The 14,473-nt window shown below is 36.4% G+C and overlaps 1 protein-coding gene across 3 annotated transcripts in view; it reads right to left on the reverse strand.

Annotated features, from left to right (window-relative positions):
- FBLN5 (fibulin 5) overlaps nucleotides 1-9,797 on the reverse strand; it is a 125,125-nt gene extending 115,328 nt beyond the window's left edge. For 2 of the 3 annotated variants that reach the window (XM_023501264.2, XM_031952292.1), the window contains exons 1-4: nucleotides 8,728-9,123; nucleotides 6,572-6,626; nucleotides 4,446-4,497; nucleotides 2,333-2,575 (exon numbers count right to left, since the gene is read on the reverse strand). In XM_023501264.2, the coding sequence (XP_023357032.1) occupies nucleotides 2,333-2,575; nucleotides 4,446-4,497; nucleotides 6,572-6,626; nucleotides 8,728-8,783 (406 nt within the window). In that variant the 5' untranslated portion in view covers nucleotides 8,784-9,123. Of the gene's footprint in view, nucleotides 1-2,332; nucleotides 2,576-4,445; nucleotides 4,498-6,571; nucleotides 6,627-8,727; nucleotides 9,124-9,304 lie in introns of those variants that run through there. The other variant, XM_003756132.4, reaches the window with a different exon arrangement.
- Nucleotides 9,798-14,473: the final 4,676 nt, after the last annotated feature.

Below are 14,473 nucleotides of genomic sequence, written 5' to 3' on the forward strand. Positions count from 1 at the left end.
ATGGAAATATTTTTCATGACTGCATTTGTATAATCTATACTAAATTACTTGCTTTCTTAAGGAAGGGGGAAGGAAGACAGGGAGGGAAAGAATTTGGAACTCAAATAAAACAAATTTAACATTTTTTGTTTACATTGAGGGGGAAAAAAATCTCAATTCACCCATTGTATGATGCTAAACAAGTCTTTTCATTTCTCTGAGGTTCTGTGTCTTCATTTGTGAAAGTAGAGATAATAATAATAATAATAATAGCATTGCTTGAAAAAATACACGGGTTACATTTATTTTGGAGAATAGATGACTTGGCAAGCTATACAAATTGACTTCAAATATTTTCATGTGGTGTAAGGATTAGATTTGTTCTACTTGGTTCCAAAAGAATTAGGAAATAAATTATGGGGAAGTTACAAATATAAGGAAAAGAATTAGAGCTGCCATAAATTCAGCCTGGAATGCTTTGGAAGATAGTAGGTTATTCCTACAATGGAGATCTTCAAGTGAAGGTTGGAATGATGATCACTTGTTAGAGAGATTATAAATGGGGACTTGTATTTGGTACAGTTTAACCTAGATAACCTCTAAGATCTCTTTCAGTTCTGAAATTGTATGAGCTTTAAAGTACCCTAAGTATGACTTAATATAATAATAAATTAATAAAAATATAGATCCACACTGGCCAAATGTTGGAGAAAGAATTCACCTGTTGTATAGGCTATTTCCATTCCTACCAAATACTCCCTACCTCCCTCTCTCTCTCCCTCTCTCCTTTTCTCCCTTCCTCTCTCCCTCCCCCCTCTCTTCTTCCTTCCCTCTCCCTTTCTTCTTCTCTCCTTCCTCTCTCTCTCTCTCTCTCTCTCTCTCTCTCTCTCTCTCTCTCTCTCTCTCTCAAAAGAGGATCCTTAGAACTAATTCTAAGACTGTTACTCCAATCTAAAATCATCTCCTTGTGATGGCTCTTAAGAACTTAAGTCTTATGACCAGGGATTCTATTTTAATAATAATAACAACCTCCATTTCTAAAACATTTTAAAAGCTTATAGAACCCTTTCCCCAGAATCCTCTGTAAAAATAGTGGGTCAATACACATAGTGTCATTCTCATTTTTATATATTGAGAATTAGAGACTCAGAGACAAAGTCCTTTGTCCCAGGTCACATAATAAGTGTTAGAGATGAATTTGGAATCCAGATACCTTGACTCCAAATCCCAATGTTTTTTCCAACATTATTTATAAAAAAAAAAAAAAAAAAAAACATGTAATTTCTCTTTTGTCAAGTTGTCTACCTGAGAAGAATTTTCAAAAAAGGCTAGGCTTGCCTTCAGAGACCCTCAGTGAAACTCAGAGATTCCCACTCCTTTAATTTTATACTTCTACTTTTTCTATAGTTTTTTTTCTACTTTGTAGAAGGAAACATCTATATAGGCAAAATATTTTAAAATATAGAGGTTTAATGAATGAGGGAAAGGAGATGAGACCACATCTCACTCATTAAGTTGGATAATCCTGTGTCTTTTTAAAAAAATAGTATTTAATTTGAAAACATGAACATTGCCTAGAAAAGAGGGAGAAGAAATCCTTGCTACAGTATAGAGTAATGAACACATCAACAAAGCTTCTAAGATCCATTCCCCAAAAAACATATGTGAACACATATTTAGTGGCTCCATATTGCCTACAAAATAATATGAACACCTGGTTTTCAAGGCCCTTCATGTTCTGGCCACATCCTACCTTTTTAGCCTTCTTTCATTATTTTTCCCTTCACATATCTTATAATCAAGCCAACTTAAACTAGTTGTCATTCCCAGATACATCCTGTTCTTCCTCCCATGCCTTTACTCCCACTATTCCTCTGCCCTATTGAAGACCTTCCCATCCTAACAATATTATCTCTTCCAAGAAACCTTCTCTGAGCACTGTTAATTTGCAATTCCAGTCAAAAGTGTCCTGAATTCCCATTCTACCTCTAGTGTCGTGGTTTGTCATATCTTTGTCTTAGCTCATCCTACCACACTGTGATCACTTTGAGGGCAAAAATTGCATCTTATTCATATTTTGGTTCTCAGTACCAAGTACAGTATCTTGCTTCTTATAACTGACTACAAAAGTTTTTTGGATTTATATATTTCAATTTATTCAACAAACACTTATTAACTGTCTATTATTGAACATAATATGCATAACCACTGAACACATGGGCAAATAGGATTAAATGAATGCTCACTGGCTTATTACATTACACTTTTTTCAAAACTGAATGACCAGGAGTAAGAACCCAGATAATGTTTCTACTAAAGCAAACACAGGTAACTTCAGATCCTGATTACTTACCAACACATTGATTGCCTTCATCCATTTGGTATCCAAAACGGCAAATAACAGGTCTTGCAATAGTGGGGTAGTTTGGAGCAGGAACCGGTGCTGGGGGTGGTGGGTATGCTCCTGAGTAAGGATTTGAATAGGGCCCTCTATATACTGGGTTGGTTCGGGGAATGCATAAATATCCACCATTTTGGTTCACACACATCATGTCTCCTCGGCAGGCGTCAGGGATAGTCCTGCATTCATCAACATCTGTCAAAGTGGACAGAAAGGGCAAGAGTATGAATAGTCCCTCTGCTATATTTAGTGGAAGCCCTCCTAAGAATCGTCAGACAGGCTTTGCCTATACCTGCACCTGACTAATTTTTCAATATGGAAAGAAACTGATTTCACCTGCTTAGAAAACTCTTTTCATCAATGCAGATTGCAACTCAGCTATGAATAGGTAAATCCTAGAAAGGAGTCTGAAGAACAGCTTAGAATCACACAGCTGCTAAATTTCAAATGTGGGATTTAAATGGTTTTCCTAGCTTTAAACCCACCCCTGTAAGTCCTATACCAGGCTGCCAGCAACTAATTGACACAAGTGTAATTATTATTACAGCCCATGTGGACACAGAACTACATGATTTTCAGCATTTTTTTTTCATAGTAATACTGTGAGGTAAGCAACATATTATTATCTCATTTTACAGATGAGAAAACTGAGTTGAATAAGGGGTTCGGGTCAGAACTGAGACTTCAACTCCCAGTCACATACTCTTTCCACAGAATCAGGATGTAAAAGTGACAAAATTTCTGACTCCAAGGGCAAGGGAGGGGAGTGCTGGAAAAGGCAAGAATTGTTACTGACATAATGGCTCCTTTGATTGTGAAGCTTTTTACTTCAAAGTTTACTTCCATTAGACTAGGAAATAGGCAGGGCAGGCTTCCAAGACAGCATGTGTTCTCCCAGACCTTCTGGGCCCCCACCCAGGTCTACAGAAAGTCTTCCTAGATTCTGTGCATGAGCACAGGCAGCAAATAGACCAGTTAGGGGTGTCCCTCCCCATACCCACACACACTTCCCTCTCACCAGCCTTGGCACTGGCAGCTTGAGGGGTTAGGGTGGGGAAGAAATGCACACTTGGGTCCTGGAAGCATATGACAACCATCTGAGCAGAAGCAGAGCCAACTCACACCTCATGAAAGGGAAATTCCAGGACTCAGAGTTTACAGCTTATTCTATAGTTTGAAACCTGAAGTAATTGGTAATGGAGTTGAGATGGTCAGATGAAAAAAAATGCCAATCTTCCATTTTTAAATCATATCCAGTACACAAAAACCTATTGTGAACTTTCATTTCTCATGGCAATTATTTCTAAGTTTTTGCTGGTTTCTTGTCATTCCTCACACCATCATTGCCTTACCCCCAACCCCCCCGGGTTATCATGTGGCAAGAACAAGTTCAGAAAAAAAAAGTTTTAATTGCTTGGGATTTTTTAAAAATTTGATTGCAATACGTAAATCCTTGGGTACAAGGATGTGTAATGGTTTTTCAATCAATAATCTTAGATAGTTGTCTAAGACATCTAGAATTTCATAGATCCAGAAAGGACAGAAGCTAAACAAAGCCAGGTCTTCCAGTGCTGTCAAAACCAACTGGGGTTAGGTAAGATATTCCTGAAATCAGGAATATCTTAGTTCGAATCCAGCTTCAGATACTCAGTAGCTATGCAACTCTAGGCAAGTCATTTTGTCTCTGAAGGTATGACTCAGTTTCCTCATGTATAAAAAGAAGATGATAATAGCACATTATTATGTGCTCATAGTTGTTGGGTTGTTGGAATGAGAAAATGAAATAATATTTGTATTTTGCAAACCTTAAAGCACTAACTGCTAATTATTATGATTTTGAAGCCAATTTTGTATTCACTTTATTCCTCAACTCATAGGCAGTCAAACATAATTTGGAGGGTTAATTAGATAAGAGAAAAGGAAACATTTGATTTCCCCATGATGTTGCTTTCCTCATAGATGCTCAAAAAGTTGACTCCATGTTCACAGAACAGGGGAATGACAACATTGGGCATAGTATCTGAATTTTTCTATTAAAAGGGAAGCAACTACAGAAGATTCCTACCTAAACATTGTCCAGACGCACGGTCCAAGTCAAAACCATTCGTGCATTGCTGCTGCAAAAGAAAAGAAAGGGATGATTATTGATTTAAAAATACTCCAAGGATGAAGTTACACAGTCATGATGTTTACTTCCCCTAACAGGGCACAAGGGCTCTCTCCTTACTGGGGCACTGTCTCATAATGAAGACATTCTGGCTGCAGCTGATATTGCCCTCCTCCTAAGTAATTTACATTCTTTAGTGCTCTATATTCATTTCTAGGGACTTCTGAGTACAGAATTCTGATCTAGCTTCATAGAATTTAAAGATCATCTTGTCTGTCTTTTCTATTTTCTAAATTAACTGAAACCTATAGAGAGTCGGTGAGTTTTCCAAAATTACATAGGTATTAATAACTGAACTAAGATTGAAACCAAAGTTCCCTGACTCCAAATCTATTATTCCATCTTCCGTTTCATGGTACCTCTCTCCACTGCATTCCTAAAAGATGCTGGTTGTTAGGGCATAGTTATCAGAGGGTTATTATGGAATGATATTTCTATGTACATTTATTTATTCAATAAATATTTGCTAAATACATACTGTGATCCCTAACTTAAGGAAGATGCAAAATTTAGCTATGATATGATCTTTGCCTATATGGAACAAGAAAGAACTGGATATTTTTCTTGGAATAAATAGTTTCAATTCAAGATATTCCCTACAGACACAGACTCCTTCAGTTGTATTAAATTAACCTTCAAAACTTCTCAGTAACTTAACACTCTCTTTTTTATTTGCCCCTGTCCTTTAAAACTTACACCACTATTTCCCACTTCTTCCATGATTTTTTCCAGCAAGCAACCCTTTCTTTTTCATTTTCTATGTCTCCCTTGCTACAAGCTCCTTCCCATAAGCCTACAGACTTGCTCAAGTTCTCCCAATCCTAAAAATAAAGACTTCTATTGAGATTTCAACCCCCATTATCATGCAATCATTTTTCCTTTCCTGTTTTGGCTAAACTTCTTTAAAAAATTATCTACATCTGATTACTCCATTTCTTTGCTATCTACTCTCTTCTTATAATCTGGTTCCCATGCTCACTACACTTTCTAGAATAAAAGGAAGTCTACAAATCACAAACAATTAGAACAACATTTATGTTGAAATTATTAAATACTTTTTAAAAAGCAAATTCTACATAATAGAAACCTGTAATTTTATGCACAATCTTTTTCTTTTGTTTTATATATATATATATATAATTACTTTGTTTGATGTTTGGATTTTTTAAATTATTTTTTTAATTGAACTGATCATTGTCTCTTCTTCTTCACCCCTATCCCCAAGCATCTGATGTATTTCATGATATCTAAGTCCTTGCACTGTTCTTTATGCCCAGAATGCCCTTCTCACCCTCTTCACCACTTCAATTACTATCTGTCTCCTTCAAGTTAACTCTTTCAGGAAGTCGTCCCTCATTTGTGAATCTGTAATGATCCCACTACCTACCATCTGCATACTTCATATGATACTTTACTTCTATCTTTCTTATAGATAATATATTTTATCTTGCATTTATCTATATTTTGGTATAAATTTTGCATTTGTCACAGTTTCCCCAGTAGAATATATACTCATATCAGTAGAGACTATGTCTGATCTAAATTTTGTATCTTTCTTAGGACTGAGCATTGTGTTCTACATATACTACAAGCTTAAATGTCTATTGAATTGATGAATATGTATTTCACTACTTCAAAAATCTAACTTTCATAGATTTGGATACTTCCTCAACAGATGCATATTACAGCCCCTCAAATTTAGTAGATGATATTCAAGAGAAAATTCAAAGGGAAGATAGAACTAAACTCCCTAGACTAGTGCTGGGACTGAAAAATTCATCATCCTTTGGCCAACCTGACAATGAATCTCTCTGTACTTAACCACTCCTCAGTTCTACTATTTTGTGACCCTACATTATTATTCTAGTATTGCCACTCACTACAAAAACTAAACATTTACATCACCTTTTGGACAATTCTCTGTAAAATGATAATGGTGAACTTTATCATCTCTCAAGTATCTCCTACCTCTAATTTTATAACTAAAAACTAGTGGGAGGAGGAAGGGCAAAGTTCATTCTCACCTGTGCATATCCAGGACTTGTAAGACAAAGAGTCAGAATGGAAACAGTCAGTATCCTAAACAGGGAAGATAAACCAATATAAATATTTTATATATACAAATATCTAAGTACTAGATGAATGTGCTATAGCATAATACTTTGAGGGAAAAGGTCTAGATCTATTATTTCATTGAAATTGAGGACTTTTAGTGAAAAAAAATTCCTTCTATCAAAAATTTGCATTGAAAATTTTTCTATAATACATATCTTAGCTGTAATTAAGTGAGTTACCCTGGGTCACACAGCCACTCTATGTCTTAAAGGAAGACCTTAAACCTAAGTCTTCCTCACTATGAAACGATGTATCTAGCTACCTCACCATGCAGCTTCTTGTTCAAATAAGACATTTTAATAATCAATAATACCATTTTGTGTCTCTAGAGACTGGAGAAACAAGGACGACTGTCAGATGCAAATTACTTAATTTTTTTTACTTTCTCTGAAAGCAAATATAGAGAGTGAGGCTTGAGTTTTAAACTTTTTATTACAAATATATATATATATGGATGATGATACTTGTGAACTACCTCATAAGATGAGAAAAAATGAACTTCCAAAGAGCAAGGTGCTAGATAAATTTGATGCCAGAATATAATTTAATATAAATGTTCATCTAGCCTAAATACACATCAACCAACAACGGGAGATGAGCTAATTTTACCTAAGAATAATACTCTGTCATCTCAACTTTTACTCTTCATGGTTGATAGGGTGATTGATCAAATTTTCAATCAATTTAGATAACTCAGTCAACCAAAGGAAAGACAGAAATAAACTGCCTGGACTGATGATGTGTTTGTCTAGATTGGTTAATTCATTCATTTCTTCTTTTGAAAAACTATTATTCAATTAACAAACTCACTTTAGATGCAGATCTGACTCTACACACCCCCACCCCACACTCATTCTGTGGCCCATATGATTTTGTCTATTTATTGTGTGAGCAAGTTGAAGAACTGAAAAATAAGGTGATTTGACCATTATGCAAAGACAGCAAAGTCAGGAGTCATAATTCCTAGGTTCTACAAGATCATCCTCCCCAACTAAAGAAATACTCTGAAAATCCAATAATTTCTCAGCTCTTTAATATAGAAGGCAGCACAAGTTAGGTTCCATATTATTGGAGACTGCTCCAAATTTTTAACATTCATAGCCACATCCCAGAACTGTTTTGTTTTGTTTTGTTTTGACTTTTTTGTGTTTATTATGATGGTGGATTTTTTTAAATTAGCAATACTAAATATATATCTATTTCAAAAAAGAACAATAATAAATTTTTTTCCAGCTTATGGATTATGAATTTCAGTTTTTTTTGTTTCCTCACATGAAGTTTATTTCCAGTTAGTTATCAAACTACGTCTCATTTATATTGGAGGCTAAGTAAGCTGAGTGCCTTCAAGAGTTGGTAACAAAATCCATTTTAATATTCATTATCCTCATCTTTTGGCTAGAGGTATTCCCCAGCTACAAAGCTGCCTTTCAAACTTCAAAGCAAGTCAAGGTACCCAGACAAAAGTTCTAACCTTTGGCAGAATAATAGGCAAGTTCTGGGAGTCAAAAGAAACTTCAATCAGTAGCAAAGAGAATTTTTACTATTATGAACAATCCCCAAAATGCAATTAGCAAAATGGCACTGACTATCATAATACAAATAGCTACTACTAACCCCGTGACACCGAATTTGTATTTTATTCTGCAGAACAATCAAAAGCAAAACAATCAAAAAGAATGAGGAAAAAAAATGTGTCATCAGATGTACGACTAGAGACCAACTAGTGGTTACTCTTATTCTCACAATCCAGGGTACTTTCTAAAAAGCAGGTGAAGCATCCATTCCATGCCTGACCCCTAAAGAAAGGAAAAGGGAAGAGGGACCCACCAAATGTCATTGCTAGCTGTCAGAAGAGGTGATCCTAGGCTTACATTTTAGTTCACAGAAAAACACACACACACACACAAAACACAACACATATTGAATTCTAGTGATTTAAAGAATCCACAGACTTTTAAAAACTAGACAAAAATCACTGAGCTGTCATTCTCCTAGAGTTATCAAGTTTATAAATCACTTAATTATTTCTTAATTTTCCCTAAAGAACAACATAGAGTTTGCTTACATGTATTTTTGTCTGCAATCCCCACTTCTCATTGGCTTTATACTTCTGGGTCTCATTCCCTTTGCGAATCACACACAGACATACAGTACAATCCAGCACAAGAGTGTAAGTGTGTTCAGCCAGGTACGATCGCTTGTCCGGCAGATGATACATACAAAAGAGCAATTTTTCTGCGAAGATTGCTAATAAACTTAAACTTGATCTCCCAAATTAGTGAGTTTTTGATAAATCAACTCAGAAAGCTGCTGCCAGTCTATGAAAATGTTTTTTGCATGAAGGCACTGGCGTTGGAGCAGTAGGATTTTGCAGTCCTGGGACAGACAATGTGACTTCTAAAACTATTATACAACACCACTCCTTGTCCCTCCCCTTCTCTTTCCTCCCAGAAAAGATCTTCAAGATGGAAATTACTGAACAGCACATTTTTATAATTAGCAATCTTGTTGCATCACTAGCAAATCTCTTTTCCAGTGTCCTGACATAGATTGAACCTCAGCCATAGACATTTTCCACACAGCAGGCTATATAGCAAGTCTTTCCAATCCCTGAAGAAAGAAGTTTCGTACAGAGAACCTACCTCTTTAATCCTGGCATGTCCCAGATGTGTAGAGAGGAAAAAAAGAAGGAGGTGGGTGGGTGGAAAAAGAAAGGGGAAAAAAAAATCACAGTGCCTACAATCAAAGGAGTTTCTGAACTTCAACCTCCTCTCTGCCCTTCGATTCTTGCTTTAATGATATTCCAATACAGCAAGTAGGGAAGCGGGCAGGGTAAGGGTCTGAGCCTCCTGAGGCACTGGAGTGAGTACAGAGAAAGCACCTGGTTTTGCTTAGTCCTCTTCAGTAATTCAGCATTAAACCAATTGGAGGAGGAATGTTAAAAATGAACACTTCATTTTCTAAGTATGTTAAACAATGCAAATGGAGCCTCAGTCTGGACACAGCTGGTTCAGATTAGAGAGCTCACCAACTGGCTAGACTCCTCACAACAATCTTGGGGCGTCTGCCAGGACAAAAGTCTCAGAGCTCGCAGGGAAGCCTCTCCTCCTGGACTCCAGCAAGCAAACACACACTCTCTGCAAAGAGCATCTTTATTGGCAAGGGCTGGTTATCAAGTGCATGGAGGGGGGTGGGGCTGTGGGGATATGTTCACCCTTTAGTTTCCTTCCCAGCTAGAACATCCTAGAGCTTTGGAGAGGTCTTGGATAGTCAGGAGGTAAGAGAGAGTTATGAAGATTCAGTCCTCCACTACTTCAGGTTACTGGCATTTTGAAGAAAAGTTTTTAGCCTGTGGGTTCATAATAAATAAAACTCCAATGACCACTGCACTTGATTTATTATTAAAAATTAGCACCAGTTAAGTGAAGATTTAGAGATAAGAAGGTAGAAAGACTGAATATTTTAAAAAAGAAATGGAGTGAGGAAAACCATATGATACCAATGTCTAGTAAAATTAAAAAGACAGGGTTCTAATCTTTCCCTTCAACACTTCAACAGTAAATTTCTAACTCTGATCCTTCTACTATCCCTTTATAGGTGATCCATTATTTTGCTATTTTAAAAATAGATTATAAGTCATAGTAAATTTAAAGCTGGAAAGAAGAGATTGCCCAGTCGAACCCCCTTCTTTCATTGATGAAGAAACTTGAGGTGTCTTCCTCCTGTATAGCCAGTGACAAAAGTGAGATTCAACTGCTCAGGTTCAGTGCTTTTAAAAATTAAACTTCACTGTAATCATTACCTGATAGGGAGAGGTGAAAAAATGGAGCAAGCATGGGCATATTGGGGGTGATCTCTGTAAGGAAATTCTGCTTTCAAAATGTCTTAGAATTCAGTTAATGATATTTATCAAGCACCTACTATGTGTCAGGCACTGTGCCAAGCATTGGAAATACAAAGAAAGGCAAAAAAGAGTTTCTACTCTCAAGGGACTTACAGACTAATGGGAGTAACAACATGCAAACAACCATGTATAAATAGGATAAATGCAGGATAAATTGGAGGAACATCTTTGGAGAGAGTATTAAATGCATTATGAGGAATCAGGAAAGACTTAGAAAGTGGGATATCAGCTGGAATTTAAAGAAAGACAAGGACACCTGAAGGCACAAATGAGGAGGAGAGCATTGTAGGCATTGGACAAAGTCAGTGAAAATGTCTGGAGACAAAAGATGAAAAATCAAAGGGGCCAGCATCATCAGACTAGAAAGTTTTTAAAGGTTGGTAAAATATAAGAAGGATGGAAAAGTATGTAAGGGTGGGGAAGAGGAGTGGCTTTCAATGCCAAGTGATTTTATTTTTGATTCTGAAAATGATAGGAAGTCACTGGAATTTATTGAAAAGTAAGAAGATCAATGGTTAAATCTATGATTTAGGAAGATCATTTTTGACAGCCAAGTTGAGGATGGATTGGAATAGAGAAAGAGAGGCTTGTTACAGACAGACATCAGGTTATTATAATAGTCCAAGCATGAAATAATAAGAGAATGGGGCAAATACAAGAGATTTTGCAAAAGTAACATTTACAGGTCTTGGCCACACATTGGCAGGGGAGGAGGTAAGAAAAAGTAAATGGTTAAAGATACAGCCTGATTTGGGATCCTGGCAGGATTGTAGCACTTTCAACAGTAATAAAGAAGTTTGGAAGAGGGAGAAGGTTTGGGCAGGGAATGGGTAGAGATAATGAGTTCAGTTTGGAATGTGTTCCATTTAAGATGTCTCTAGGACATCCAATATGGGAAGTTCAATAATTAGTTAAAGATGCAAGTCTAGATGTTAGGAAAGAGTTTAGACCTAGAATCATTTGCTTAAAGATGATAATTGAATCCATAGGAATTGGTGAGATCATCAAGTGAAAGAGTATAGAGGGAGAAGAGAAAAGGAGCCAAAACGGATCCCGGTGGGACATCCCAGGTTGGCAAATATAACCTGGATGAAGATACAACAAAGAATACTGAAAAGGAATGGTCAGACAGGTAGGAGGGGAACCAGGAGAGAGTGGGTCATGGAACCCATGAAGGAGTATCAAGAGGAAGAGAGTAATAGACAATATCAAAAGCTCCAAGAGGTCAAGAAGAATGAGTCTTGAAAAAAAGCCTGAGCTTTTTTTATGCAGGGCTCATAATACTTTTGTGTATTTTAATGAAATAAGGAGAAACTAGGAATTAATATTTCTATTTTATAGAGGAAATACATCCCAAGAGTGAAATAACAGCTTTAATAGCAAACCTAGCCTACTAATCATTTCATTTAGAATCAGGTCCTTTAGAACAATAGGATCATAGACTCTTTCACTTAATCCAGCATTTAACTCATTCAAAAAATCTTCTCTGTAATAGTATTGTGGGATCATGGATTTAGAGCTGGAAGGAATCTTAAAAGTCTTATTTACTACAAACCCCACATGTCACAGGTAAGGAACTAATGCCCAGAGAATATTGTGTGCTCATGGTCACACAAGTGAAAGAACCGGAATAGTAAGATCCTTCCTCTTCTTGGATAATACCAGTGGCAGAAAACCCATTGCTTTATAAGGCACTCAATTACCTTCACAGCCCTGATGGTATTTGCCTCAGTTTCCTTCTACATCTCCCATTGAATGAGATGTAGAGACCAGTATGGCTCCAGCCATGCTTCCCTTTACTCCCAGATATCTTCTCAACAAATGCTTTGTTCTGGTCACTTCCCTTCTGCTTAATCCCTTCCTTCCAGTTCTTAAACCATAATCAAATCAACTCTGTAATTGCTCCTGGAAAGTCTGTGCCAATTATTTCCCTTAAGGCCCCATTTACCAACTCCATGCCTTTCCAAACCAAAATACTCAACCCTGGACACTACTTATCTACAGTAGGCCTTCTTAAATTTTTTCCACTGGTGATCCTTTTTTGCCCAAGAAATTTTCATGTGACATATATGGGTATATGAAAAAGGCATACAAACCAAACATTTACTGATGATATATCATAAAGAAATTTATCTTAAAACAATTCTTTGGTATACCTATAATTTTACCATTTAATGAGATGAATGTTCTTATTTGTTTTTACATAAAGAATTAAATCTTGGCAGATATTTGATACCTTTTACTGTTGCCAAATTTTTTATGACTCTCATATTCAGTTAGATGATGCTATGGGTTCTAAGAAGTCTAAGAAGCTTTGATGTACAATATATATATCTTCTTTGTGACTAAGCTCCTTGAGGGCAAGAAGTATCTAAAATTTTATATTTTTATCTCCAGTACTTGGCACAGTGTTTGTCTTAATTTATTAATTCTTTCATTCAATTGACAAACAACTCTGATTATTATTATTATTAGCAAAAACTAGCAATTAAATAGTACTTCAAGATTTTCCTCACAATCTGAGAAGTAGGCTTAAAAGATATTATACAAATGAGTAAATGAAAGATTTGAGAGACTAATTTTCCCATGTTGTCATGTCTTTTTCTTTCTAAACAAGTGATCTTCAACCAAATCATTTTCAGTGGAGCAGTAATGAACTGAACCAGCTACGCCCAGAGAAAGAACTCTGGGAGATGACTAAAAACCATTACATTGAATTCCCAATCCCTATATTTTTGCCCACCTGCATTTTTTATTTCCTTCACAGGTTAATTGTACAATATTTCAGAGTCTGATTCTTTTTGTACAGCAAAATAACGGTTTGGTCATGTATACTTATTGTGTATCTAATTTATATTTTAATATATTTAACATCTACTGGTCATCCTGCCATCTGGGGGAGGGGGTAGGGGGTAAGAGGTGAAAAATTGGAACAAGAGGTTTGGCAATTGTTAATGCTGTAATGTTACCCATACATATAACCTGTAAATAAAAGGCTATTAAATAAAAATAAAATAAAATAAACAAGTGATCTTTCTACAACACCATGAAAGTTTTCTTGAAATTTGTCAGGCAAAGATATGGAGTCAAAAAGTAGAAGGCCATTTACAAGAAACAATTTGACTAGACTGTCTCCATTTTCTTCAGCTGTCCATAATTCTAGCTGAAAATATACATCTTAAAATGTGGTTTCCTGTAATGTCTGGGCTAGCTCTCTGGAGGACCTCAGGATCAGTCAGAGTCAGGATCAGTCAAAGTCCTTGGTTTTTAGGAGGAGAAGTGAAGGAGGCAGATAAGCTGCCACGAGAGTCGTCAAAGATGGATCCTGGCATCTGGAGTCTGGAGCCTGGAACCTTCCCTCCTGAGTGTGCTGCAGCAGAGAGACTGTAACTCTCTCCCTCCCCCTCCAATCCTTGCCTTTGATTACCTCTCCATAACACATTCAGCAAGTGTCAATCATGAGGAGAGTCATCACATCACCATCTCATCTAAATATATGTATATAGAACCATTATCTCACATTGAGCAGGTACTTAGCCTTAAGTACTCTGTTGTTCTGGATTCAAGTACATCTTTTCAGAGTTACAGCCCTTTACAATTTCCAGAACTGAACACAGTCTTCTAGATGCAGTCTGATCCTATAACTTCTATCTATAAGCTTTAGTTCTATTATATGAAATCATTATAAATATATATGTACATATAAATCTGTATATAATAATTTTTGTTTATAAAGAGGAGCTAGGTGGTGTAGTGGATAAAACACTGGGGCTAGAGTCAAGAAGACCCGAGTTCAAATCCAGCATCAGACACTTACTAGCTGTGTGACCCTGGACAAGTCATTTCAACTGTCTGCCTCAATTCTTCATTTGGAAAAGAAAATGGCAAACTATTTCAATATCTTTGC

This window comes from Sarcophilus harrisii, chromosome 2, assembly GCF_902635505.1.
Source record: "Sarcophilus harrisii chromosome 2, mSarHar1.11, whole genome shotgun sequence".
Classification (NCBI taxonomy): Eukaryota; Metazoa; Chordata; class Mammalia; order Dasyuromorphia; family Dasyuridae; genus Sarcophilus; species Sarcophilus harrisii.